The following is a 21,842-nucleotide window of genomic DNA, read 5'->3' on the forward strand; positions in this document are numbered from 1 at the left end:
CTGGATCTCTTCGCGACCAATGCGAACGCCCAACTCCCTCGCTTTTTTTCCAGATTTCCATCCCCGGGAGCGGAAGCAATCAATGCCCTCCGGAGCCCATGGCCTCCAGGCCTACTTTACGCATTCCCTCCAATTCCAATTCTCCCGGACGTGATTCACAAGGTCCTCACCGTGAGGGCCCGAGTAATCTTAATCGCCCCTCATTGGCCCCGCCGGCCCTGGTTCGCGGATCTCCAACAGTTGTCCGTCCAGGACCCTTGGCGACTCCCCGTTTCGGGGGATATGCTGCGGCAGGGGGCCTCATTCCATCCAGACCCGGAGTGGTTCCACCTCACCGCCTGGCTGTTATCAGGAGAGACTTAGAACTGCGTGGCCACGACCCCGATACAGTGGAGGTCATTTTAAAGGCCAGAAGGGGTTCGTCCAATCGAATCTACGACCACACGTGGTGCAAGTTTCACCAGTGGTGTCTACAGGAAGGCCTCTCTCCCCTGTGCATCCCCATACACAGAATCATTTCCTTCCTTTCCAGAAGTTCAGGAATTCCTCAAGGGCATAGCCAACCTCAGACCTTCCAAGGTCCACAGGTATCCATCCTGGGATTTGCCACGGGTTCTCCATTCCCTCACGCAGGAACCATACGAACCCCTAAAATCGGCGTCCCTCAGGTACCTATCCTTTAAAGTAGCATTCCTGGTGGCTATTACCTCTGCCCGACGCATTTCGGAGCTGGCTGCCCTCTCAATCAGGCAGGACCTTTGTCAATTTCATCAGGACAAGGTAGTCTTGCGACTGGACCCCACCTTCTTACCCAAGGTCAGTTCCATGTTCCACAGAACTCAGGATATTGTCCTACCTTCCTTCTGCCTCCAACGAGACCATCCCTTGGCAATTAGATGGCACACCCTGGATCTCATTAGAGCGCTGAGAATCTATATCCAACGCACAGGACCCTTTCGGAGGTCAGAAGCACTTTTTATAGCCTATCACCCCAGAGTCATGGGTGCCAAAGTGTCTTCAACAGTAATAGGCCGTTGGATCAGAGGGACTATATCTAAGGCCTACGAGTCGGCCTCCCTCTCAGTTCCAAGGAACATCACAGCGCATTCCACCAGGAGCGCAGCCACCTCGGCCGCTTGGGCGACTCAAGCCCCGTTGGAGGAGGTCTGCAAAGCAGCCACTTGGGCCTCGCCAAATTCCTTCATCAGGCACTACAAGATTGACTCTTACGCTTCAGCGGACGCTGCCTTCGGCAGAAGGGTACTCCAATCCGTTATCTCACACGATAGCAATCTAATCCCACCCTAGGGACCATCTATTGGGTATGTCCCATGTGACTGCTGGACCCGCTCCTTCAGTACGGAGAATAGGCGTTGATTGCTTACCTGAACGCCTCTTCTCGTACGGTGAGCGGGTACAGCAGTCACTTCCCGCCCTTGTATGTGTCTTCTTTACCTTCCTATAACCTTTCTTCCTCTAACAATGAGAGTTGAACACTACAGAGCTTCACAGCTGAGCCTAGTCTATGGATTCGCGAATTCTGGGGAAGGGGCGGATCCAGCAAGCTTTTTTAACACTAGGCTCAGTTCCACCGGATTGGACATGAGCAACCCATGTGACTGCTGTACCCGCTCACCGTACGAGAAGAGGCGTTCAGGTAAGCAATCAACGCCTATTTTCCCACCGCCCGACCATACTGTTCACCCATTTTGGGACTGTCAGAAATCACTACCCCTAAATCCTTCTCTTCTGAAGTTTTTGCTAACACAGAACTGCCAATACAATACTCAGATTGGGGATTCCTTTTCCCCAAGTGCATTATTTTACATTTGGAAACATTAAACTGCAGTTCCCATTGCTTTGACCATTTATCTAGTAAAGCTAAATCATTTACCATATTACAGACGTCTCCAGGAATATCAACCCTATTGCACACTTTAGAGTCATTGGCAAATAGGCAAACCTACCCTACCAAACCTTCCCCTATGTCACTCACAAACATATTAAAAAGAATAGGACCCAGAACAGACCCTTGTGGCACACCGCTTGTAACCTGGCTCTGCTCAGAATACTCACCATAGTTAATGCTATACCTGACAGCAACCCAATCAAGGCTACTTTCGAGCTTCATGCTTTAATGCCGTATTTTTCAAGTTGGATGGCTTGAAAAATTCAACTCTCAGAATTCGAATTCTGAAGCTGAAGAATTTTGGGAGTTGCCAGGATTAAGAAACACCGTTTTAATGTTATTACTGGAGTCAATTAAGGAAAATATTTGTAGCTCAAGTTTGAGTGTGTGTGTGTATATTTAATATAATTTAATTTATTTGACTTCTATGCCCCCCCAATCCCAATGGGACTCAGGGTGGCTTGCAACAATAAATAGTACATACATACAATAAGCAAGTCAAATAATTAGTAATAAGAACAGTATAAACCATAATAAATCCTAATGAACTATCCAATCGAACTCACATATATACAGAAACAGTTGTGTTCAGTTCTGGAGACGTCACCTACAAAAAGATATTGATAAAATTGAACGGGTCCAAAGGCTACAAAAATGGTGGAAGGTCTTAAGCATAAAACGTATCAGGAAAGACTTAATGAACTCAATCTGTATAGTCTGGAGGACAGAAGGAAAAGGGGGACATGATCAAAACATTTAAATATGAGAAAGGGTTAAATAAGGTTCAGGATGGAAGTGTTTTTAATAGGAAAGTGAACACAAGAACAAGGGGACACAATCTAAGGTAAGTTGGGGGAAAGATCAGAAGCAATGTGAGAAAATAGGATTTTACTGAAAGAGTAGTAGATGCTTAGAACAAACTTCCAGCAGACGTGGTTGGTAAATCCACAGTAACTGAATTTAAACATGCCTGGGATAAACATATATCCATCCTAAGATAAAATACAGGAAATAGTATACAAGCAGACTAGATGGACCAGGAGGTCTTTTTCCGCCTTCAATCTTCTATGTTTCTAAATGTGTGTGTGTATAGGTGTGGGTGTGGGTGTGTCCCTCAGTGCTCAGTGTTGTTTTCTTGCAGGCATTTTGTTACCCGAACTCAGTTTATACACTAGTGATTTGTCCTGTCAGTGTTGGTGGCCTTGGAGGTTCTTTGGTTGGGCTGTTTACTGTTGGCCTTTTTGGTAGTTCCTTGATTGGGGCATTGTTTGCATGATTGTTGCTCTGATGTTAATCTTGAAGTTAATATGTTGCTGTCTTTCGTAAACTACTCAAGACTCACTTATACCACCAGGCATGGGGGAGTTGAGACACCTTTCCCCCAGGCTTTTTTATACTTTGTTTTATGTTTGGTATGAATGTGCTGTTTGGTTTTTTAAAAATAATGATAGGGTTTTATATGTTTTTTAATATTAGATTTGTTCCACTACTATATTGTTTTTATTGCTGTTGTGAGCTGCCCCGAGTCTTCAGAGAGAGGCGGGATACAAATCTAATAAATAATAATAAATAATAATAATTTGGTTGCTGATTGCTGCTGGGAAATTGTTTGGAACTTTTTATCAGAGTGAGTGTGGCTTCAAAAATTCTCTAGTATTTTTGGACTTGGCTTGTATTACCGGAGGCTGGAAGGCCACATTTGGCAGATTTGGGCTAATTAACAATTGCTGCCAACCTGCCTTCCATTGAGGACCTGTATACTGCACGAATCAAAAAGAGGGCCGCGAAAATATTAACTGACCCTTTGCATCCTGGACATAAACTGTTTCAAGTCCTACCCTCAAAACGTCGCTACAGAGCACTGCACACCAAGACAACTGGACACAAAGACAGTTTTTTCCCAAATGCCAAACAAATAATTCCTTCACCACTGTCAAACTTTTTACTAAGTCTGCATTTCTATTTCTACTAGTTTATAAATAAATATATGTTCCTTTACCTTTGGCTTCAAGTATGTCAAACTATTTACTAAAGTCTGCACTACTGTTATTACTAGTTTTTTTCCATCATTCCTATCACCCATTTCCTCCCACTTATGACTGTTATAACTTATAACTTGTTGCTTGTGTCCTCAAGATTTTTATTAATATTGATTGTTTCTTCATTGCTTATTTGACCCCTATGACAATCATTAGGTGTTGTACCTGAGTCTACGGAGATAGGCGGCATACAAATCCAATAAATAAATAAATGATTCTTGACAAATGTATCTTTTCTTTTATGTACATTGAAAGTGTATGCACCGAGACAAATTCCTTGTGTGTCCAATCACACTTGGCCAATAAAATAAAAACAGGAAATAGTATAAAGGCAGACTAGATGGACCATGAGGTCTTTTTCTGCCGTCAATCTTCTATGTTTCTATGATCGAAACATTTAATATGTTAAAAGGGTTACATAAGGTTCAGGAGGGAAGTGTTTTTAATAGGAAAGCGAACACAAGAACAAGGGGACACAATCTGAGGTTACTTGGGGGAAAGATCAGAAGCAACGTGAGAAAATGTTATTTTACTGAAAGAGTAGTAGATGCTTGGAACAAACTCCCATCAGACATGGTTGGTAAATCCCCAGGAACTGAATTAAAACATGCCTCGGATAAACATATACCCATCCTAAGAAAAAATAATTATATTTTATTCTATTATTCAAAATGTGCCATTTTGTTTTCTTCTTAGTATGTAGCTGCTCTGGAGGAGATGTTACTCACATTGAAGAAACACCCCAGGTGAGTTTCTTTTTATAGGACTGATAGGGGTCTGCTTTGTTACTGATCCGGTCCAATTTATAGATTTCAGAAGGCGAGACAGGATGGATAGATAGGCATCACACGAAAACTGGATTCTGGGGTTTTATGTTCATGAGTTTTAATGCCAGACCTCTTGCAATTCTGTCCTTGCGGGGAATATTAACCTTTGCTGGCAATCAGTTCCATTTTAATTAGGTTATTTTGGCAAGCACAAAGTAATAATCAGATTTCACTTCTACCTTCTATGTGTCATATATTGCAAAAGATTCTGGGAAATGAACCTGGTGTAGGAAATGAGCCAGAAAATTACAGTATAGGACAGGAATTGGTGGCAATTCTTCATTGCCTCTAAAGAAAAATTCTGAATCACTGTAACATAAATGGAAGACGTACAGCTTAAATTCCCATCATCCCTGGCCATTGGCGATGCTGTAAAGAGATGGAGTTGGAAGCAATAAATAAATAAATAAATAAATAAATAAATAAATAAATAAATAAATAAATATCTATCTATCTATCTATCTATCTATCTATCTATCTATCTATCTATCTATCTATCTATTCCAATACACAATGAGGGTTTTAGTGGGTATACTGTATATCTATATACACATAGTAAAATACATGATGAAGGTTATAGAGGAGATACTCATAGTAAAATATATCTAAAAAAGAATAGAAAAGAAGGTATAGGAATAGAACATATCAATGAAGGAATAGAAGAAGAGATACAGGAATAGAAGAAAGGTATAGGAGATATAGGAGAGCAATAGGACAGGGGACAGAAGGCACTCTAGTGCACTTGTACTCGCCCCTATAAAACTAATATAGAATATTAGTTTTATGTGCTATCTTTTTTATTTTTTAATGTTGCTGTTGAATTGAACCATATCTTAATTTCACTCCTCCTTAGACCTTCCCAGCTAATTATGGTAGCCTTCTCCATAAGGGGATGAAAAAAGAGAGGAAGAGGTATGAAGAGTCTCAAGGGTGGTTTTTCAACAGTCAACTGGACTCTGAACTGGACTTCCTTGAAGTCATTTTGCTTCTCACACAAGATGCTTCTTTAGTTCTGTTCTAGAATCCTCCCAAAAATTCACAGGTACAAATTTCAGACACACACACGTTTGAAAATTCAAAACAATGTTCTTTATAATGAAAATTCACTTAAACCGCGCCCTCTTTCGGTATAGCAAAGAGCACTCATCTCCAAACAAACTGGTAATTAGTACAAGTCCCTTATCAGTTCTGTGATACTTAGCTTGCAGCTGTGAGGTAATTCACAGTCCTTCTTTTTTCACAAAGTGAAACACACTTTCCCCTGGTTTAGTTTCAAAGCGGGGGGAAAATCAGCACACAAAGGTCAAAGTCAGTAAAGCAGCCATGAGACACAAAGATCAGATAATCCTCCACCATGGCCAAACCCACAGGCTGCTATTTATAGCAGCCTCACTAATTACCACAGCCCCACCCAACCACAGGTGGCCTCATTTTTTTTGATAATACAGTGATCCCTCGAGTTTCGCGATCTCGATCTTCGCGAAACGCTATATCGCGATTTTTTAAAAAATATAAATTTTAAAAAAATATTAATTAAAAAAAAAACCACTTCCGCGTTTGGCTTCGGGAGTCAGCTGGGAAGCGGCGCGGCTGTTTTAAAAGGTCGCAGCCGGCCTGGGGGGCTTCCCAGCACCCCCCCGAACCCCCAACCCGGGTTCGGGGGGGTGCTGGGAAGCCCCCCAGGCCGGCTGCGACCCTTTAAAACAGCCGCGCCGCTTCCCAGCTGAGTCCTGAAGCCAAACGCCAAAGGCAAACTTCCGCGTTTGGCTTCAGGACTCAGCTGGGAAGCGCCACGGATGTTTTAAAAGGTCGCAGCCGGCCTGGGGGGCTTCCCAGCACCCCCCCGAACCCGGGTGGCCGGGCGAGCAGCGAGCAAACGGCGGGTGGCCGGGCAAAGGGCGGGCGAACGGCGGGCGAGCGGGTGCTGGGGGGCAGGGGCAGCCGACATTCAAAGCAATCTGTCGGCTTCCGCACTTTCGTCGCTCCCCACCTCCACCATCTGCGCATGCGCGGCCATGGAAAAAAAGGGCGCGCATGCGCAGATGGTGTTTTTACTTCCGCAAACCTACATCGCGAAAAATCGATTATCGCGAGGGGTCTTGGAACGGAACCCTCGCGATAATCGAGGGATCACTGTAGTTATTTTTATTGTCCTTACTATGATCCTTAATTACTTTTAAAACAGGAAATAATTAAAGAGTCTGTTTTTACCCATAAAAGCTTTAATCATTTTAATTATTATCTAGAACTGAACTTTTATAGCGGTTAAAGAAAATTGAACTACTGTACTTGCATAATCTGTTATTTTACAGAACCTTATGGGTTCGATACAAAACCTTAAAATGTTACTGGGCTCCTCAACAAATAATGCTCTCTAACATTTGTCCTTTTTGATAGCTATTCAAATAATGTGATTTAATCAACTGAAAAAGAGTCCAAACACCTATTTGAAACCTTATCTCCAAGTCCATGGAGAGGGGCGGCATACAAATCTAATAAATAATAATAATAATAATAATAATAATAATAATAATTATTATTATTATTATTATTATTATTATTATTATTAATATTATTATTATTATTATCTTGGTTGATAAGCCACTCCCACCCAGTCACATGACCTTTTAAAAAAATGTATTCATTAATTTTTTCCATTTCTTAAAAACAATACATAATCATATTTACAGACGAATCTACATCATATATATGTTCCTATCAACATTATCTTTTGATTGCTTTTAAATTTCTTGATGTTTTATTTCAGTGTTTAGTTTGAGTTTCTTTTTTTATGTCCATTGGTACCATTTTGTCCAGTCACATGACCTTTAAGCCACCCCAGTCACATGATTGTTAAGCCACTCCCAGCTGGTCACATGACCATCAAGCCACACCTACAAAATAAGCCACTCCCACAGTGTGGCAGTAAAAATTTTGGCAGCCCATCACTGTCTAAACTGTTCTGGAGGACATCTTGGGTGAGATGCCAAACATCTTCAAGGGAAAAAAAACAAAGGAAGTCCAGTTGCCTCTTTAAAAAAAGCACTTTTGGTATGACCATGACATGGATGACTTGAAAATCCCCATAGACATGTATGAGAAGCATTTTTCTCTATACAGTGTTCCCTCGATTTTTGCGGGTTCGAACTTCGCGAAAAGTCTATACCACGGTTTTTCAAAAATATTAATTAAAAAATACTTCGTGGTTTTTCCCCCCATACCACGGTTTTTCCTCACCCGATGACGTCATATGTCATCGCCAAACTTTCGTCCGCCTTTAATAAATATTTTTTTAATAAACTTTAATAAATAAACATGGTGAGTAATAATCTAAATGGTTGCTAAGGGAATGAGAAATTGCAATTTAGGGGTTTAAAGTGTTAAGGGAAGGCTTGGGATACTGTTCATAGCCAAAAATAGTGTATTTACTTCCGCGTCTCTACTTCGCGGAAATTCAACTTTCGCGGGCGGTCTCGGAACGCATCCCCCCACGAAAATCGAGGGAACACTGTTCAGTAATTCTTGTCTCGGGTTTGTGATTCCCTTTCAGCAAACCAGCTCCAGAAGTACTGAATGAATACTCTCGTAAGGTGGATTTTTTAAAGGGCTTGCTCGAAGCAGAGAAATTGGTAAGCTTTCCTCCCTTGTGGTTTTTCCTTTTCAAACCTTTTTCAAGAACCTCTGCTGAAGTCACCCTCTCTCGGGAGAATGACAATCATTAAGTACATTTTGTTTTCTTCCTTTTTCTCTCTCCCCCAGCCATCCTCTTCTGAGAAGGCCCTGGCAAACCAGTTCCTGGCTCCAGGGAGAACTCCCACCACTGCCAAAGAGCGGACCGCAGCTACGAAAACCGTCCATCTACAGACCAAGGCCCGCTTTATGGGCGAGATGAGGAATGAGCTGCTTGGTACAGTATGTCTTCTCAATAGTACAATCACACGTCCTAAAACAGCCCCTCTTAATTTTTGCTTCCGGACATCCATTTGTCCAAGTCTCTGTAGCAGTGTTCCCTCTTTTTTTTGGGGTGGGCGTAAAAGTATAGTGTCTGAGCGGCAGTCCCTTCGGGACTGGGCGGCACAGAAATAATAAATAAACAAACAAACAAACAAACAAATAAAAAACCCACCCTGTTTTGCCTCAGAGAATTTCAAAATAAAATACTGTACTGTGTGTCTATAACAGTGAGCTCATAATAGGGCAACTCTATCAATATCAAAATGCCACTTAAATAGTTGAGCTAGTTTCAAACTAGATTTTGATTTTCTTTCTCTCTTCCTTACTCCCATTCTTTTTCTTTCTCTTTTCCTTCCTCTCTTTTTTCTATCTGTTTCTCTCTCTTCCTCTCTTCCTCTCTCTCTCCTTCCCTCTCACTCTTTCCCTCTCGGCTTCTGGGCAGGTTTGGAAAACTCTGAGTTGATGATGATTTTTAAGTGAGCGATTGCTCACTGCTCAGCTTAGAGGGAACTATGCTCTGTAGTACCTCTTCCTTCATCCCAACTCTCTCTGCCTTTCTCTCCCCCCCTCCTCTTCCCACCCCCTATTGTTCTTTTTTTAATATCAAGGTCAAATAATTTACTTCGGGAACTTGGTTTCCTGATCTATGAGGAGCTAGTTAGCTCTTGGTCTATTGGATGAAGTGGTATCTTACTCTCTTTTTATGGGTCTAGAGCAGGGGTGTCAAACTTGATTTCATTGAGGGCCGTATTAATAGTTTACTAGTTTACGAGATTCTTTAAAAAAAATAATCTTAATTAATTTATTTATTGGATTTGTATGCCGCCCCTCTCCGGAGACTCGGGGCGGCTAACAGCAATAATAAGACAGCATATAATAATAAACCAATACTAAAAACAATTAAAAACCCATTATAATAAAAACCATACAGACATACCATGCATAAAATTGTAAAGGCCTAGGGGGGAAAAGTATCTCAATTCCCCCATGCCTGGTGGCAGAGGTGGGTTTTAAGAAGCTTACGAAAGGCAAGGAGGGTGGGGGCAATTCTAATCTCTGGGGGGAGTTGGTTCCAGAGGGCCGGGGCCGCCACAGAGAAGGCTCTTCCCCTGGGTCCTGCCAAGCGGCATTGTTTAGTTGACGGGGCCTGGAGAAGACCCACTCTGTGGGACCTAACTGGTCGCTGGGATTCGTGCAGCAGAAGGCGGTCCCTGAGATAATCTGGTCCGGTGCCATGAAGGGCTTTATAGGTCATAACCAACACTTTGAATTGTGACCGGAAACTGATCGGCAACCAATGCAGACTGCGGAGTGTTGGTGTAACATGGGCATATTTGGGAAAGCCCACGATTGCTCTCGCAGCTGCATTTATTTATTAATTATTTACATTAAAAGAAACAAAGTAGAAGAAAAAAGAAACCACAAAAAAGACATAAACAAAAACAAAACATGATCTATACCAGTGTTTCCCAACCATGGCAACTTGAAGATATTTGGACTTCAACTCCCAGAATTCTGGAAGTTGAAGTCCAGATATCTTCAAGTTGCCAAGGTTGGGAAACACTGATCTATACAAACATATAAATAACATAATTCATAGTTACAATTGTATCTTGAACACTCAACGAGATTCACATGCCGCCCAACTCCAGGGATCTCTGGGCGGCTAACAACGTATAAAATTTTTATAAAAGATTACAATGACCGCATAAAATATAAAAAGCCCAATCCAATAAATATATTAATAACACTCAAATATTCAGTCATTCATTCATGGCCAACTCACCATCGCTCATGTTGGGGGTGTCAGGCCTGGAAACCATCCTGGGCCTTGGATTTTCAACCCTGCCACATTTAGTGCTGTAGGAAACTGGGAGGGGGAAATTGTGTGATGGAGAGAGACAGTCCAAATAACATTCCTTACTCTTGAGAGTCAAGGTCATCTACCCTGCACCCAGAGGGGTGTGCCTGGGAGGCATCTCCAGTTAGGACGGTGCCTTGGCTGGACCATGTGATGGACACATGGGTGCTGGGGCAGGGACTTGGACTTTCTTTTGAGGTGTGGAAAACAGGAAGCTTTCCGATTCGGGTTTTCTCAGATGTGCTAAGATGACATCTCTAATAAAATCTCTGTCCAAGGAGAGATTCAACTTGGAAATAAGGAGGAACTTTCTGACTGTGAAAGCGATCAACCAGTGGAACGGCTTGCCCGCAGAGGTGGTGAATGCTCCAACACTAGTGGCCTTCAAGAAAAGACTGGACTGCTATTGGCCTAGTGTGATGTAGGGTCTCCTGCACCAGCAGGGGGTTGGACTAGATGAACTGCAAGGTCCCTTCCAACTCAGATAGATGGATGGATGGATGGATGGATGGATGGATGGATGGATGGATGGATGGATAGATAGATAAACATTTAAATATGTTAAAGGGTTAAATAAGGTTCAGGAGGGAAGTGTTTTTAATAGGAAAGTGAACACAAGAACAAGGGGACACAGTCTGAAGTTAGTTGAGGGAAAGATCAAAAGCAACATGAAAACATATTATTTTACTGAAAGAGTAGTAGATCCTTAGAACAAACTTCCAGCAGACGTGGTTGATAAATCCACAGTAACTGAATTTAAACATGCCTGGGATAAACATATATCCATTGTAAGATAAAATACAGGAAATAGTATAAGGGCAGACTAGATGGACCATGAGGTCTTTTTCTGCCGTCAGTCTTCTATGTTTCTAGATAGGTAAGTATGTATGTAGGTAGGTAAATAGGAACTTTGAGGAAACTCAAGCCTTGGACTTTTATTTTTGGGGGGTGGTACTTGGTAGAGACACTGCAGACCAATCCTTTGCTCTTTTCACGGCCACCCCCCAGGCCAGATCTGAACACCCTGCAGACCGGTTCTGGGTCCCAGGCCTTGAGTTTGACACCCCTCATCCAGAGGTCCTGAAATTATTTCACGGAGGTCAAAAAATTCAAAATCGCAAAAACCTTTTCTCAGGTCATTTATTACTTAACTCTTCATTTCTCCTCTCTTTCTGCCTTCCCAGGACCCTTCCTATATCAATGGTAAGTGTTTACCGATCATGCAGAATACGCAACAGGTTGCGTATTCTGGAGGTTTAAAGGTCCCCAGAATTATGCAATATAATGCATGATTATTTATATTTATTTATTCATTCATTCATTCATTCTCCTTAGACTCAGGGTGGCTTACAACATGTTAGCAATAACACTTTTTCACAGAGGCCAATATATTTTCCCCACAATCTGGGTCCTCATTTTACTCACCTCAGAAGGATGGAAGGCTGAGTCAACCTTGAGCCGGTGATGAGATTTGAACCGCTGACCTGCAGATCTACCAGTCATCTTTAGTGGTCTGCAGTATGGCACTCCACCCACTGTGCCACCTCAGCTTGTACCACTCGTATCCCATTCTTTACTACATTTCTCTCCCCCCCCCCCTCATCTGGGATTGTAGCACTATAAATTCCCAAATGATGGTTATGCCGAGTTGCCATTTCTGATTGTCTTGAAAATTCCTGCCTGTAATCCGAAGCCGGATGTGCCTGCTGCCGTCATCTTTTTGGACCGTCAGCAAATACTGGGAAAATGTCATTTTAACTTGTTATATGCCCTTCCTCACCCCTGATTCTTTGCCAACTTGCCTTTTCCTTCCTTCCTGCTGGCTTCCACCTAATGCATAAAAATGTGGTTTAATTTCTATTGACTTCTTTGCATCAATTCATATTTTTAAGATTTATTAGATAAGCTGATTTCCAGATAAACTGATAAACAAATGCCAAAGAGCATTTGTTCATTGCTTATAAATATATATTATAAATATTAAATAAATAAAATATAAAATATAAATATAGCTAATGTGTATAAATATTTCTTTCCCCCATCACAGATTTGGATGAGAAAAATTTAAGGAAACGCATGTGAGTATTTGGCGGTTCCAAGAAAAAGGGGATCGGGGAAGTAAGAGTCGCAATCATTTTGTGCAGACTGTATTTATTTTATTTATTTATTTATTCGATTTTTATGCCGCCCTTCTCCTTAGACTCAGGGCGGCTTACAACATGTTAGCAATAGCACTTTTTAACAGAGCCAGCATATTGCCCCCACAATCCGGGTATAAATTCTCTGAAGTTTCAGGGAAGTGGAAATTGGTAAGGCAAAAGATTTAATACTTAAGAATAATTTTGCCGTGTTTAGAGTTCATAGTATACCAGTTTTGCTTTCAAAGTAAAGACTTCCCTTCCCTTTGTTATGGTTTCATGAGAAACACAGGCCTGGTTTTGTCTTAAAAGTTCAGAGTTCTGTTCCTCAAAAATCCTCAACTGTTTTGCCATTTCCCACTTTCGATGGAGTCTGGGCATGTGATTACGTGCTTGCAATCACATTATACCTTGTGTTGTGGAATATAGAGATAAATGCTTCTCTGCGCCCCCTGCCCCCTGTATACTGTATACATTTAATTTAGTTTAGTTTATTTAGATTTGTATGCCGCCTCTCTCCGAAGACTCGGGGCGGCTAACAACAATAAAAAAACAATGTAACAAATCTAATATTAAAAAGTAATCTAAAAAACCCCAATTTAAGAGACCAATCATACCAACAAACATACCATGTATAAATTCTCCCAGAATTCCACAGCCAGCGAATTCTGGGAGTTGAAGTCCAGATATCTTCAAGTGGCCAAGGTTGGGAAACACTGACATAGATATTTATTTATTTATTTTATTTGTTATTTATTTAATTGGATTTGTATGCCGCCCCTCTCTGAGGACTCGGGATGGCTCACAGCACGTACAGAAAAACAAGAATAATAGCAATCCAATTAATACATTAAAAAACAGTCTTTAAAATCCTAATTAAAAAGAAAAAAAACAATATCATTCATCCAACAATCAAACTAAAGCATTAATTGGCCAGGGGGGAAGATCTAGGGAACCCCAGGCCTGGCGGCAAAGATGAGTTTTTAAACTCTTCCGGAAGGCGAGGAGGGTGGGGGCACTGCGAATCTCCGGAGGGAGCTGATTCCAGAGTGCCGGGGCCTCCACAGAGAAGACTCTTCCCCTGGGTCCTACCAGCAGACATTGTTTGGTCAACGGGACCCTAAGGAGATCAACTCTGTGGGAGATCACCGGTCGCTGGGATTCGTGCGGCAGAAGGGGGTCTCGGAGATAGGCTGGTCCTATGCCATGTAGGGTTTTATAGGTCATAACCAACACTTTGAATTGTGTCCGGAAACAGATTGGTAGCCAATGCAGTCCGCGGAGTGATGGTGAGATGTGGGCATTTCTTGGAAGGTCCAAGACTGCTCGCGCAGCTGCATTTTGGGCGAGTTGAAATTTCCGAACACTTTTCAAAGGTAGTCCCATGACATTAGACAATCTTTTCAAAGATAGCCCCATATGACATGTAGACAATCTATTGGATGAAACTAGTCAGCTCATGCCTATTTTCTTACCTAAAAGAAGAACAGAATGATCGAGTATGGGCAAAAAAAGCAGTGGAACAGGAGTGACTTCCAACCTCCAGCTGCCTTTCCTATTGAATTTCCTTGTAGGAATCTGGTAGAGAGTATCCAAAACCTTGCCTTCTGATAGTTAAGTGGCTTCTGTTGGATGGGTGAGGAGAGCAAGGGATTGCAAGACTGGCTGGGAAACTATGACCATAGCAATCAGTACCATTAAACCTTCATGGCATCGGACCAGAATATCTCTGGGACCGCCTTCTGCCGCACGAATCCCAGCGACCGGTTAGGTCCCACAGAGTTGGCCTTCTCCAGGTCCCGTCGACTAAACAATGTCATTTGGCGGGACCCAGGAGAAGAGCCTTCTCTGTGGCGGCCCCGACCCTCTGGAATCAGCTCCCCCACGGAGATCAGAACTGCCCCCACCTCCTTGCCTTTCGTAAAGTTCTTAAGACCCATCTTTGCCATCAGGCATGGGGGAACTGAGACATCTCCCCCGGGCCTATACAGTTTATACATGGTATGTTTGTGTGTATGCTTGCTTTTAATAATGGGGTTTTTAGTGTTTTTTAAATTATTAGATTTGTTCTTACATTGTCTTTGTTATTGTTGTGAGCCGCCCCGAGTCTACGGAGAGGGGCGGCATACAAATCTAATAAATAATAATAATAATAATAATAATAATAATAATAATAATAATAATAATAATAATAAACAAGACACAACTTTGGGAAAGTTCCCATGGGAGTCATGGTTTTCTAGATTTGGGGCACATTCTATAAATTACCACCAGAGTTAGGTTTAAAAATTGTTACCCTATGATGCACCATTTCACCCGATTAAAGGTCATAGCAAAGAGTTTTAGTAGTATATAAAATATATACCGTATTTTTCGGAGTATAAGACGTATTTCTTCCCTAAAAGAGGCTAAAAATATGGGTGCGTCTTATACTCTGAATGTAGCTTTTTCTAAGCTTTTTTCTCAGCCCAAATTGGTGCTAATGATCTTCCCAGCTCTTACCTTGCAAGCTCTTTCATTGTTACTCTCTGCAAAGAATGTTTTCCAAGCCCTGAGTCTTTGCAGGGTTTTTTTTCCATTGCTCTACTTGCTCCAAAGTTTCTTTCCAGCCCTAACCAGGTGCTAATGATGTTCCCAGCTCTTACCGGCTTGCAGGCTCTTTCGCTGTTACTCTTTCCAAATAAAGTTTTTTAAAAGCCTTAACCAGGGAATAAAATAATGTGCTGAAGCTGACCAGACTAAGGACGCTAGCCAGATGAATATGGGCAGATTTTTTTTATTTATTTTCCCTATAAGTGCGTTTTATACTTCAGTGCATCTTATACTCTGAAAAATATGGTATCTTCAAGATGCAAATAGGAATGTAGTTGCATTAAACAGCCTCACACAGATACTACACTCACAACGATGTAGCTTTTCTTTTGACCTGACATGGGCATGCAGTATCTTCACTTCAGATCGTGCAGAATGCAGCTGCGAGAGCAATCATGGGCTTCCCTAGGTATGCCCATGTCACACCAACACTCCGCAGTCTGCATTGGTTGCCCATCAGTTTCCGGTCACAATTCAAAGTGTTGGTTATGACCTATAAAGCCCTTCATGGCATCGGGCCAGAACATCTCTGAGACTGCCTTCTGCCGCATGAATCCCAGTGACTGGTTAGGTCCCACAAAGTTGGCCTTCTCCGGGTCCCGTCGACTAAACAGTGTCATTTGGCGGGACCCAGGGGAAGAGCCTTCTCTGTGGCGGCCCCGACCCTCTGGAACCAGCTCCCCCCGGAGATTAGAATTGCTCCCACCCTCCTTGTCTTTCGTAAACTTCTTAAAACCCACCTCTGCCGTCAGGCATGGGGGAACTGAGACATCTCCCCTGGGCCTATACAGTTTATGCGTGGTATGTTGTGTGTATGTTTTCTTTTAATAAGGGGTTTTTAGTGACTTTTAATTATTAGATTTGTTATATACTGTGTTATTACTGTTGTGAGCCACCCCGATACAAATCTAATAAATTGAATTGCATTTCTTTCTCGTGTTCTGGGCCTTTTAGGAAACATACACAATTGGCAGCAAAAGCCAATTGTACACAGGCCATCTTTTTACAGGTGTGCGCTCTCTCTCTCTCTCTCTCTCTCTCTCTCTCTCTCTCTCTCTCTCTCTCTCTCTCTCTCTCTCTCTCTCCCCCTCCCTCTCTCCCTCTCTCCCTCCCCTACAGGACTGCAGTTCCTGATGAGAAGCAGTCAGCGGCCGAACTGGATGCAGTCCTGCAGCACCATCACACCATCCAGGAGAAGTTGGCTGAAGAGATGTTGCACCTGGCACGCAACCTCAAGAACAACACCCTTGTGGCACAGAATGTGATTAAGCAAGATAACCAGGTAGGGCCTGGCACTATCATCCCCCCCCCCCCCCTAAAAAAGTGTGAATTCTGTACAGTTATTTTGTAATCGTGTCCGATTTTGAAAAAGTACTTTGTCCTTCTCAGAGCATTATGGACAGAGCAAAACTGCACTTGTTGGCCTGGCACTTAGCAACATAAAAATTCAATTCAATTCAATTTATTAGACTTGTATGCCGCCCCTCTCCGAGGACATAGAAGATTGACGGCAGAAAAAGAACTCCTGGTCCATCTAGTCTGCCCTTATACTATTTCCTGTATTTTATCTTACAATGGATATATGTTTATCCCAGGCATGTTTACATTCAGTTACTGTGGATTTGCCAACCACGTCTACTGAAAGTTTGTTCCAAGCATCTACTCTTTCAGTAAAATAATATTTTCTCACGTTGCTTCTGATTTCCCCCCCCAACTAACCTCAGATTGTGTCCCCTTGTTCTTGTGATCACTTTCCTATAAAAACACTTCCCTCCTGAACCTTATTTAACCCTTTTAACATATTTAAATGTTTTGATTATGTCCCCCCTTTCCCTTCTGTCCTCCAGACTATATCATTAAGTCTTTCCTGATAGGTTTTATGCTTAAGACCTTCTGCCATTTTTGTAGCCTGTCTTTGGACCCGTTCAATTTTATCAATATCCTTTTGTAGGCGAGGTCTCCAGAACTGAACAGAGTCTTCCAAATGTGGTCTCACCAGCGGGATCACAATCTCCCTTTTCCTGCTTGCTATACTTCTAGCTATGCAGCCAAGCATTCTACTTGCTTTCCCTACCGTCTGACCGCACTGTTCACCAATTTTGAGAGTATAAGAAATCACTACCCCATAATCCTTCTCTTCAGAAGTTTTTGCTAACACAGAACTGCCAATACAATACTCAGATTGAGGATTCCTTTTCCCCAAGTGCATTATTTTACATTTGGAAACATTAAACTGCAGTTTCCATTGCTTTGACCATTTATCTAGTAAAGCTAAATCATTTACCATATTACAGACGCCTCCAGGAATATCAACCCCATTGCACACTTTAGAGTCATTGGCAAATAGGCAAACCTTCCCTACCAAACCTTCCCCTATGTCACTCACAAACACATTAAAAAGAATAGGACCCAGAACAGACCCTTGTGGCACACAGCTTGTAACCTGTCTCTGCTCAGAATACTCGCCATTCACAATAATTCTCTGTTGTCCTTCTCTTCTGAAGTTTTTGCTAACACAGAACTGCCAATGCAATACTCAGATTGAGGATACTCACTTGAGTGCTATAAGTTGCACCTTTCCTAAAAAAGTGTTTTTTTTCTCCTTGAGTTTCTCCCAAGGATATGATGTGGGATAAAGCAACCTTTTGTGCCTTCTCCTGCACCTACCCCATTGACACTTTGTGGTTTATTTCAGACTTTGACGCAGTCACTCAAGCTGGCTGACCACAACTTTGAGAAACTGAAGAACGAATCGGATCGCCTGGAGCAGCATGCTAAGAAATCTGTCAACTGGCTTCTCTGGCTAATGTTGATCGTTGTCTGTTTCATTTTCATCAGCATGATCCTGTTCATTAGAATCTTCCCAAAACTAAGATGATTTCTGGGCTGGTAGCAGCAGCAGCAGTCTGGCATCTTATCTTCTTGGTTTAACCCATCAAGCCTTGCCTGGGCTTTTGTAACAATTGTGAAAATGTTCAATGGGAGAATAATTTGGTTACAACAAGTTCAAAGAATCTAAGCTGAATTTTTTCCCTCTTGCTTGAAAGATTGAATAGGCAAGTTCCTTCTGCATTGTTATAGCAGCATTAAGCAATTTATGGGTCATATGTAACAGCCCAGAAGCTCCTGTTTTTATGGCCTGCAACCCCCCAAGGGATAGCACCTTATTTTAAACAACAAAAGCTAAAGGAGGGAGGGAGAGTGGGAGGCAATAGAAGTGGAGCTTCTGAATTTAACATATTTCAACATATCTTAACATTATTTAGAAGCAAATAATCCTCCGAGGAATGTGGTGACCCACTGTGGGGTCAAAATAGAAACAAATCTCTTGGTTAGCAAAAAGTTTTCCATTCCTGAATTGCAATTCAACAAAGGGTTCTCCTTGCTGCCCGTGAGAAGCAGAGTGAGGCGAATTGAAATCTCATAAAAATAGAAGGTCACTTTACTTACCGAGGTTGGGAGTGTGGGCAAGGGGGTATGAGAGAAAGAGGCCCCCACTGTATTGTCTGGGGGCTGGAAAAGTGTATATACAAGGGCCCTGCGCCAATGCCACCCGGGATGAAAGAAGAGTATTCAAAACACCTAGCACTATCAATGACAGTAAGCCTGTAGAACCATCAGTAGTCCTATGGTCCCTCTTGGAAGTCGTAATGCTGTCTGGGGTAACATGAAAACAAGGGCACCACGGCTGGACAGATTACGGGCCAAGGAGCTGCTGACCTAGGACTAGCCCTTGCTAGCAGTTTACTACAACCTGCTGCTAGATGCCGGAGGCCCACCAAAACACTTAGCATGCTCCCACGTGGTGTAGACGGAGCATCCATCGACTCCAGGCCCATATCGGTAGCCTCAACCATTCTCAGGGTGTTTCATAAAATCCTGGCATGGCGCCTTAGAGTTATAATAGAGCACTCTCCCCTCCAGCATGCATTCCTCCAACAAGATAGCTGCCTCGGCCCTGCTCCATCCCATCTTTCATAGAATCCACATGGACAGAGTACCCTGGGCGTTGTTGTTCCTTGATGTGGCCAAAGCGTTTGATACAGTATCGCATAAGAGTCTCTTCCTGGTGTCCTACAAAGCGTATGTCTCTCCCCTACTAGTATTGTACCTAAAACACCTGTATAAAAAAAAAATCCATAGTGCAAACGGCAGGGACCACTACTAAGTGTGGATGGGGTATAAGGCAAGGTGATCCTCTCTCCCCACTCCTTTTTATCATGGTCATTGTGGTCATTTTAAAAACATCACCCACTATAGGGTGTGACTTCAATGGCCAGAAAAGTGTGCGACCTAGTGGTATTGGCTGAAAAATCCAGCAGGCTCCAATAAGAAACTAAATCTAATCTCCTGAGCTCTCTGCAAAGCCAGTATGGTGCTGAATGCTAAGAAGTCCCACAGCTTTACTATTGACAAGGATGGGAAGTATAAGTGCATGGCCTTTTCCCCAACACCATATAAATGTGAGGGAGATACCATCCATCCCCTAGGGATAGATGACAAAGTAAAATATCTGGGCCTCCAGTTCAGTTGGAAAGGAAGAATCATCCCTAAACAGACCGGCAAATTAGACACTCTGTTAATTGAATTGACCAAAATACTGCTTAAGGTACAAAATTTCTACCTGGTACCCAAATTTACCCATGAATTGGTTCTATATCACGCACACAGAAACACACTGAAAAAGCTAGACTACATGAAAATGCTGTGGTGCAGCAATGACTTAATCTCTCCAGATACCCCAGTGGCATATTTTCATGTTAATGTCTTAGATGGAGGACTGGGGCAGCCATGTTTTTCTATCTTGAATCCCACTTCTGCAGCAGAAATGGCTTGAGAAGGTAGCCTCAAACTCTGTAACTCAGATAGTGTAGTGGTGAGATTCTTTCAGGTCATTAGGGCGCCAAATAGACCAACTCTGCAGACTGAATGGCACAGTTATTGCACCAAAAGCAGAAGTGAGAGAAAGGATGGCAGACCATCTTGTCCAACTCTGTCAATGGCAGAGAGCTGACCGTCCTAGAGGTTGATATAGCCAGCCATGAGTGGTTGCACAAACCAGCTAGGGTGTTCCCCTGACTCTACATAAGGGGCATCCAGCTGAGAGGTGGACTGCTCCCCACCAAAGCCAGGATTGTGCGAGGTAACAACAGACAAATCACAGATAGAACCTGCAGAGGAGCCTGCTGTGCCCCCGAAACACTCAACCATGTATGAAATGTCTCGAGATAACCCACAATGTGAGATGTGCATGCCACAATTGTGTACTCCGGTGCCTTGACAAGCTGCTGCGCCGAGCAGAGGTTCAGATGAGAGTAGAGCTGGTGATCCCATCTGGATCCCCTTTCATCAAACCAGACCTGATCGTGGAGATCGTAAACCAGTAGTAGATCCTGGATGTATCCATCGTCACCAGCTACCCAATGGAAGAAGCCTGGGACATTTAAACTGCAAAGTACGGGTGTCCTGACCAGGGTTCTGACATCTGTTGCTGGGCCGTGATCCCGAATATCACCCCTCTCTACCACTTACCAGTTGCTTCCAGCAGAAGGCTTTGCTACAAACCGTCAGGAAGATGGACTTTGGGCCTTGGGTTTGAGCCAAAGGGACATTATGGACTTGTGCCTTTTAGCCATGACTGGCTCGCTCAATTTGTATCTGCGTAAGACTAAAGACTGTACTGTTTGACCCATCTGTCTTGAAATGTTTGTATGTTTTGTTATTGTTATTTTCATCCAGTAACAATCGCCTTAGGGGTCTTGGTGGGCAGGGGTAGTTCCCTGGGTTTTTTGTGATGTATTACTTGATGAAAAACCCTCTACCTGTACTGCCTTGCTTTTCTGAAAATAAAATGTTAAATAGCTTTCTTAATTACTTCTTTTTAACAGACCAGTCTCAGCAATATTGCTTTGATTATCAGGTTCATTGACAAAGTATTCCTTGGCATACAACAACCCTGGGTGTAGAAGCTTTCCCAATTTTCTTTGCTTTGTAATGTAAAGAGACTTTCATGATTGTATATAGTAGTCCCCACCCCCACCCTGCTTCTTTTGATATGTTCTTTCTGGGATATGTTCTTTATTTTTCCACGATTGACCTCTCCAGGTTCCTAAGAGGCCAGTAAGGGGCGTACATAAGTGCACTGGTGTGCCTTTCGTCCCCTGTCCAATTGTCTTTCCTTTCACTTATCATATATATATTTTTTCTTTCATGTATCCTCTAAGTTCACTTTACCCTTATATATATTACTACGTGTCTATTTTTCTTCCTATGTATTTGTGTATTGGACAAATGAATAAATAAAAAATAAATAAATAAAAATAAAATAAATTTCTAGGGAGACATTCCTGACAGATTAGCAGTTAAGTGATCTTGAAGAATGAAAAGGTGGGAACTATTAAGTCTTTGCTGCTTAATGGAAGTTAGACCTCTCCATAAATTTGGATGTTGCTGCAACAGAAGGCTGAAGCCATCTCCTTTTTCATTTGATATATTAACTTGGAGGAGGCTGTAAAGTAGGGA

At 42.4% G+C, this 21,842-nt stretch overlaps 1 protein-coding gene across 1 annotated transcript in view; it reads left to right on the forward strand.

The window, feature by feature from the left end:
- Window positions 1-21,183, forward strand: part of USE1 (unconventional SNARE in the ER 1) — a 41,803-nt gene extending 20,620 nt beyond the window's left edge. The window contains exons 2-7 of the mRNA XM_070747951.1: window positions 4,645-4,694; window positions 8,326-8,404; window positions 8,535-8,682; window positions 12,638-12,668; window positions 16,440-16,602; window positions 18,016-21,183. Coding sequence (XP_070604052.1) covers window positions 4,645-4,694; window positions 8,326-8,404; window positions 8,535-8,682; window positions 12,638-12,668; window positions 16,440-16,602; window positions 18,016-18,198 — 654 coding nt within the window. The 3' untranslated portion in view covers window positions 18,199-21,183. The remainder of the gene's footprint in view (window positions 1-4,644; window positions 4,695-8,325; window positions 8,405-8,534; window positions 8,683-12,637; window positions 12,669-16,439; window positions 16,603-18,015) is intronic.
- Window positions 21,184-21,842: the final 659 nt, after the last annotated feature.

This window comes from Erythrolamprus reginae, chromosome 1 (genome assembly GCF_031021105.1).
Source record: "Erythrolamprus reginae isolate rEryReg1 chromosome 1, rEryReg1.hap1, whole genome shotgun sequence".
Lineage (NCBI taxonomy): Eukaryota > Metazoa > Chordata > Lepidosauria > Squamata > Dipsadidae > Erythrolamprus > Erythrolamprus reginae.